The sequence below is a fragment of the Montipora foliosa genome, chromosome 7 (assembly GCF_036669935.1).
Source record: "Montipora foliosa isolate CH-2021 chromosome 7, ASM3666993v2, whole genome shotgun sequence".
Classification (NCBI taxonomy): domain Eukaryota; kingdom Metazoa; phylum Cnidaria; class Anthozoa; order Scleractinia; family Acroporidae; genus Montipora; species Montipora foliosa.
Window position 1 is genome coordinate 42728171 of NC_090875.1, and position 7500 is coordinate 42735670.

Here is a 7500-nt window from a genome sequence, read left to right on the forward strand (position 1 = left end):
AGACGATTACAAAACTAAATCTAAACTTCAGCCTCTTCTAATAAACAAAGTTTTGTTATTGGTCTTTTGAATTCTACATCTCGAGTTCGGACAGTAACTGCACGGACTCTTCCATCTTGTCCAGGATGAGTAGACATGACCCTGGCCAACGGCCAAATGCCACGTGGCTGATTCGGTTCAGATACAAGTACAACGTCTCCCACTTTCACATTCTGTCTGTTCTCTTTCCACTTCTTCCTCTCTGACAGGCTCTTTGGTGAAACGTCTCCAGAAGAAATTTGCTAGGGCTTGGGACTGTCGCCACAGCTTTGTGGAATTAACCTCTCTATCCGTAACTCATAACTCGGATTTGCACGCAGAAGTAATAGGTGGTTTGGTGTGAGTGCTTCATCATCTCCTGCATCAGAAGATACATGAGTGATTGATCGACTGTTGAGAATTCCCTCTGTCTCAACCAGAGAGGTCCTCAGTGCTTCTTTAGGGACGACTGTATCCTTCAGCACCGCTTTCAGCGCTTTCTTCGCGCACTGAACGAGTCTTTCCCTCACACCACCAAAGTGTGGAGCACTCCGTGGCTGAAAGTTCCAATCAATCTCTTTTGGTGCACAAAAGCTCAGTATTCTCTGCTCATCCAATTGCTTGAGACATTTCCGCAACTCGTTGTTGGCTCCAACAAATTTTGTACCATTATCACTGAACATTCTCTGAGGTCGTCCACGTCGTGCTATAAATCTTTTCAATGCCATAATGAAATGATCTGTTGAAAGATCATCCACCAGCTGAAGATTGCAAGCTCTTGTACTCATGCAAACAAACAAACAGCCATAAACGTTGACCTCACTACGCTTCTCTTTAACTAGCATTGGTTCAAAAAAGTCTACTCCAGTGTTCCTGAATACCATCCCTACTTCAAGTCTACATTCAGGTAGGTTTCCCATTTTCTGTTCGAGAGGCTTCACTGTCTGGCGGTAACAGTAATTGCACTTAAACTTTGCACTAAGGACTGCCTGTCGACCATGAATGATCCAATACTCTTGTCTAATTTGATTCAACCAGTACTCTGTCGGCGGATGGTAATAAGAACGATGCATTTCATCAATGATTAGCTGTGCAAGCTCATGACGTGAGTCATTGATCTTGGGATGCCGTGTACTGTATGGTATGGCCTGAGCTTTCTGTAGCCTTCCGCCTACTACTAAATAGCCATCTTCCAATCTCGGGTCAAGGGACTTGATTCTGCTCCGTTTCTGGCTCTCTCGACCCTTCTCTAAGAGCTGAACCTTCTCACCAAACTATTCAGCCTGTGCCCTCTTCACTAGGTACGGAGCTCCGCTATTATATAAACTTAACGCCTTGGATATATGCAGCATTTATTCAGTTATTCTGTTTACTTATACAGTTGGGAAACAAAACAAAACAAAACAAAAAAAAATATACACAACTAAACAATTATTACACGAGCTCGGTTTGCTTTGAGACAAGCACGAATGAAATAATTGTGTTATCAAATTCTGAACGCGTGGACACTTGGAAATTGAGGCCTATCAATTTCTAGCTTGAAAACAGTTTGTGCAATGAGTATTCATATTAGGACATACGGTATATAGCTGATAACTGAGACAGAAACCTTATTGAATGGTTTAACACAAAATACTCGCGGATCTTTGTCGATTAGCGCTATATACGAGCAACAAGCAAAATGTCCGCACGAATTATATGTAAAACCATCCAATAAGGGATTTATCATTCCACTATAACGCCATTCAATTCTTTTATTTGGGCTTGTTTGAAGATTGCATTGCCTGAATATGGTATTGATTGTATAATATGCTCACAGGCCAGTGCGCACCTCAAATCAAACACAGGCTCACTACTAAAGGTAGCATATTTTCGTACTGATCCGTTTAAACTTAGGAAAGTTCACTGCGGAACACCTTCTAGACTTTAGCTAACTTCTCCTTTTCTGCTTGCAATCATTATGTTAGAAAAGAAACGCTTGATTACCCTTGACTTGTCGAGAGTTTTGGGTACTTTGTTTTTGACGTGCAAGTAATGTCATACGTTTCCTCTTTTACTATAGGTTCCAGACGAATTTAGCGATTTTCCTTGTAGCGATGTGCATCATTACATCAGAATTAGTTTGTAAAACCATGTGCATACCTTTATGTATAATTTAGGTTAACAGAGATTTAAGATCTGCCTCATTTCTCTCTTTTTCATGTCGTTTTCCCTTCTACTTGGAATTTACCGTTACATAAAGCGCGTAAGTAGACGATATTTTCTTTTACTTCTTAGTATAAAACATTGGTTGTTAGTTTATGATCCCAGTAAATTTGTCAGCCCTTTGAGGGAAAAATAGCTTTTCATGGATATTCAGAGGAGCTTGAGTACAGAATGTGGTAGTCTCCAAAGGTTCTTAACGGGCAACTCGCGCTTTACGGACCTATTGAAGTGTACTAAGGATTAGAGAGAAGCGTGGGACAAGACCGAAACAGTTTCTGCGGTGTTACTAGGTCTCGGGAAGGTGTTCGACACCATCTGGCAATGTCTTCTTTTACCAAGGCGGCAGGCATATAAGGTCTTGGGATCTTGAGGCAACGGAATGAAAAAAATTAAAGTTGGCATAAAATGAAACTAAAACATCTGTATTAGTTGCAAGCAAAACAATGGCTTGTTTTTTTTGCCCAGTTTCTTTTTACATATATATAATTGTAATTCATTCAGGCCAATTGTCGCCATTTTGCTGTAATTATTCTTTATGTGCAAGGACAAAGTTGAGTGCTTTTTTTTTTTAGGTTTTTTTGCAAATTGGGGAAAGTTTTGGTGCTATTTTTTTTCATCGATTTCCTACTATTTTTGGGGAGAATATCCCTTTACCTAATTTATTGTCGTAGATAGTCAGCTAATAGCAACACAATTCTTCAGTTCTTTTATTTTCTTTTTTTGTAGAGTGCTATCGGATTTGTCATTAGTAAAAGCAATACAGCCCCTTTACCTTTGCGAAATTGGAAGTTATTATATAAACTTAACGCCTTGGATATATGCAGCATTTATTCAGTTATTCAGTTTATTTATACAGTTGGGAAGCAAAAAAAAAAGAGAAATATACACAACTAAACAATTATTACATGAGCTCGGTTTGCTTTGACACAAGCACGAAAGAAATAATTGTGTTATTAAATTCTGAACGCTTGGACACTTGGAAATTAAGGCCTATCAATTTCTAGCTTGAAAACAGTTTGTGCAATGACTATCCATATTAGGACATACGGTATATAAGCTGATAACTGAGACAGAAACCTTATTGAATGGTTTAACACAAAATACTGGCGGATATTTGTCGATTAGCGTTATATACGAGCAACAAGCAAAATGTCCGCACGTATTATATGTAAAACCATCCAATAAGGGATTTATCATTCCACTATAACACCATTTAATTTTTTTTATTTGGGCTTGTTTGAAGACTGCATTGCCTTAATATGGTATTGATTGTATAATATGCTCACAGGCCAGTGCGCACCTCAAATCAAACACAGGCTCACTATTAAAGGTAGCATATTTTCGTACTGAGTCCGTTTAAACTTAAAGTTAGGAAAGTTCACTGCGAAACACCCTCTAGACTTTAGCTAACTTCTCCTTTTCTGCTTGCAATCATTATGTTAGAAAAGAAACGTTTGATTACCCTTGACTTGTCCAGAGTTTTGGGTACTTCGTTTTTCACGTGCACTGCTAAGTTTAAGCAAGTAATGTCATACGTTTCCTCTTTTACTATAAGTTCCAGACGAATTTAGCGAATTTACTTGTAGCTATGTCCATCATTACATGAGTATTAGTTCAGAAAACCATATGGATATGTATTATTTGTATTAACATAGATTTAACTTGTGCCTTATTTCTTTCTTTTTCATGTCGCCTTCTCTTTTACTGGGAATTTACAATTACAAAAGGGGGTAAGGAGATGACACTTTGTTTTACTTCTTAGCATCAAACATTACAGTATATTCATATGCATTCAGTTTTTTCATTTGACTATATTAAGTTACTTCGTACAACTTGGATTGCGTGAATTAAACTAGTGCAAAATTACTGGTAGATCCTGTGAACAGTATTTTTCTCGTGTATCTTCGATTCACCTCAAGCAACACCTGGCCCATACCCGCGGTGTGAAACACTCCTGCTTTTAAACTTTAAGAAATAATGAATTTGATTTCCTTACGCTAATTTTATTTTATTTATCTATGCTTATGCTGCCATCATTACTTACTTACTTAGCTATGGCGGTGTCCAACAAGAAAGTTCTCCTTCTTTGGACACCACACACCTATTAACTGTCTATATTATGGCTTAATATCATTCTTCTTCTCTTTTTTTTTTTTTGATTAAATTGTGTTACTTATAACATAAATTGTGTGTAAATGCTTTGGATAGTGTGAGTAAATAATTTAATATATATCACTGCCATTGATAAACAAGAAAGGTAAAATTAACGGTATTTTACAAGCGACAGCCATCAAATTATAAAGAAACGCTCATAAACAAAGTTTCAGTAAGCATTTTAACCTAAGGCTTGTGTACTCACCTTGAAGAAAGTGTTAGATTTATGTCGGATGAAAATAGATTGTTTTTACTGGAAACATGAAATGCGCGCCATGCTCATTGCCGGTAATATCCGGAAACGTTTATTTGCAATATAACAATTATACACAGGCAACCCAACAATTTGAGATCACTTCCAACAGAGCGCGCCGAGAAATCAGGAGACAAAGCATTACGTCTTGAAATATTTTCTCGACAAGCAATGTCAATGTTACTCTGACTCTGTCACAGAACTTACTCTGAAATCATAAATCATGTACCACACTCTGCCAACTAGTCGACCAGCCAGCCAGAAATCTTTCATTAACATAGCGTTTACAATTTGGTGGGATGCCATGCGAGGGATCTACTACAGTTATGAGAGGGTGCACAAACACGTCAAGTTGTCCAGAAGGTATATTACCAAAATCAACGCTGTTTGACTTTCAATTGTTTGCAAAGAAGCTCCTTAAATACCGGTTAACACCTTCTTACTCGTCCGCTTGTCCTTTTGTTATTTACAGAATGTTCATTCTCCCTTTGTTGCTTTTTTGGGAGCTTTCTTCAAACAAAATTCCGATGAACTATCCAGCATCCTAGCATTTGATACATTTGATTTCTCAAGTTGATCTGAGGGAGAAAGCTTGGCGATCCTCATACCTGCTGCACATGTCCTATTAGATATAAGAAATAGGTGGCCAGTCAACACTGCCTTTTAAAAAAAGAATACAAGGAGGTGTCATCATATCTCCATTAATTTACCGGGGTCAACACAAATACATTTAATATTAGTCAATTATAACCCAGCTAACAATTGCGGAATTGCCAGTTATTCACTAGCCCTGCAATTTCCTTTATTAGAATTTCCCGTACGTTTTCAAACAGAGGGCAGTCCATCTACTGGAAAGATGCAAATTCACAAGAACAACACCTGGAAAGCGCTTTGTACCGCACATTGGAATAATACTGAGGCAGTTCTTGCCTGCCAAGTAAATGGCTATAACAACAGTAACGACAATTTTACAGGAAATTGGAAAAGAGGAAATACAAGCTTGGTGAACATCACTTCTCATTCCTGTTCATCAATCATTCAAAGTTGTGGGTTCATTAACACGCAAATCCAGTGTTCAGGTACAATAGTATGAACAAAGAAAATGTCAGTCTTATCCGTATACCATCGCATAGTTTTAACACAGCAAGTCAACTAAAAACCCTATTTGTTAGTTTATAATAACTTGTGGCTCGCTGTATAAGAAAATGACTTACTGCTGGTAAAAAAAGGCAAGGTACTAATTATTGGAAGCATGGCCACTAAGGTACAGTTGGGCTGAACGAGAAAAATGTCACACTTAGCTCTGCTGCAGAGCAGGACTTATTGAAGTCCAGCGTCCAAATCTCTAGACCACACGTCACCGTCTTTGGGACTGATGATTCTGAAACCGCTATCTTATTATATTGTACCCTGAGGCCCAACTGGAACAGTCTCAATGAGTGGGCTTCCTTTTAAAACATTATCCTTGTTACATCATTAAATTAAGGATTTTAGCATCGCCTATCCTGTTCAAAGTTTTAGTCAAACTGAGATAAACTGGAGATATTGAGGAATGGACAATGAACAGAAAACAATGGTTTGTTGCAAAAAAGAAACGTAGAGGACAATTACAACCAAGCATTGCTTTCACTGATGTGTCATTCTTTCAGTTCCTGTTCGCCTAAGTGGGGCGAAAGCTAAGTATGGTGGAAGAGTAGAAGTTTTTTACCGCAGAAGGTGGGGCAAGATCTGCCGCACTAAATGGGATATCAATGATGCCAAAGTTGTTTGTAAACAACTTGGTTTTAGAGGTGCCCTGGCCGAATTCATGACGGAGATGAACACCACTGATAAAGACATACCCGTTGTAATGTCAGATATAGCTTGTACTGGACAGGAATCCGTTTTAGCCCAATGTAATCGTTTGGATGGAGAGCACAAGTGTCCGGAAGACATCGGGGCTCAAGCTCTGTGTGTACCAAGTAAGTAGTCACTTTTCACCAAGACTGTGTATTTAATCTATTCCTGACAAACAGAAGGTTGTGACTAGAGACAGTTTTTTTAACTTGATCATCCTCATCAGTGTATTGTTTAACATTTGTGGGGTAAGCTAAATATTCTGTACAGTCAATTCCAAACAAACTTCAATTTCAATCTTTTAACTTTATTTGGAACAACAACAACAATAACATTTCTAGTTGCACATTTTTATCTAACTAAACGATGGAAATCACGAGAAAACGCAAGGATCTAGCTACAGTGTTAGTGTGTACTGGTCGTAGTAGCAAAGCAGCTTTCGAGTTCACTATTACTAACCAAAATTGAACTCTGGATAATGGAAAAAAATGATGAAATAAATAAAAACTAGCAGAAACTGATTATGGTTGAAATAGAGGAATTTTATAGGTAACAGTTATAGAAGAATAAAACGTGTTTGAAAATAGATTTAATTACAAGACTGAATCTTTAAATTGAAAAAAATATATTTACTACGAATTAAGACTTGCAAACACCGATGAGAAATTTTGGAAAGTAATTTCTTCCATACAATAATTTTGTTCTAGACAACGTGGAAGTTCTGGAAAAGAAAAGCCTTAGTTCTAATCTTGGTAGCACTGAAACCGTGCAATGTTCCTTAGAAAAGGAAACCCAGAATGGGAAGGTTAAATGGTACGAAATTGGCTCCACTACTAGTGAACTCAATTCAGACGGGATAATTGAGGTAAAAGGTGTCACTTTGACAATAAAAAATGTTCAACTGGCTGATGGGGGAACATATGAGTGTCGAGGAGAACGTTACACTCGATTCTACACAGTTTACGTCAATGGTGAGTTTTTCAATGCTTAGAAAGCCATCAATATGCTACAAATTATTACTATCAGCAAGAACA

General features: G+C 37.8%; 2 protein-coding genes across 2 annotated transcripts in view; one reads left to right on the forward strand and one right to left on the reverse strand.

The window, feature by feature from the left end:
- Positions 1-281: 281 nt before the first annotated feature.
- LOC138010282 (uncharacterized) lies at positions 282-1091 on the reverse strand. The gene has a single exon (XM_068857214.1). The coding sequence runs from the start codon at positions 1089-1091 to the stop codon at positions 282-284; it is 810 nt and encodes a 269-aa protein (XP_068713315.1).
- Positions 1092-5486: 4395 nt separating this feature from the next.
- The window catches only part of LOC138011176 (uncharacterized), a 68820-nt gene continuing 66806 nt past the window's right edge, over positions 5487-7500 (forward strand). Inside the window, exons 1-3 of the mRNA XM_068858144.1 lie at positions 5487-5709; positions 6280-6591; positions 7174-7437. Coding sequence (XP_068714245.1) covers positions 5487-5709; positions 6280-6591; positions 7174-7437 — 799 coding nt within the window. The remainder of the gene's footprint in view (positions 5710-6279; positions 6592-7173; positions 7438-7500) is intronic.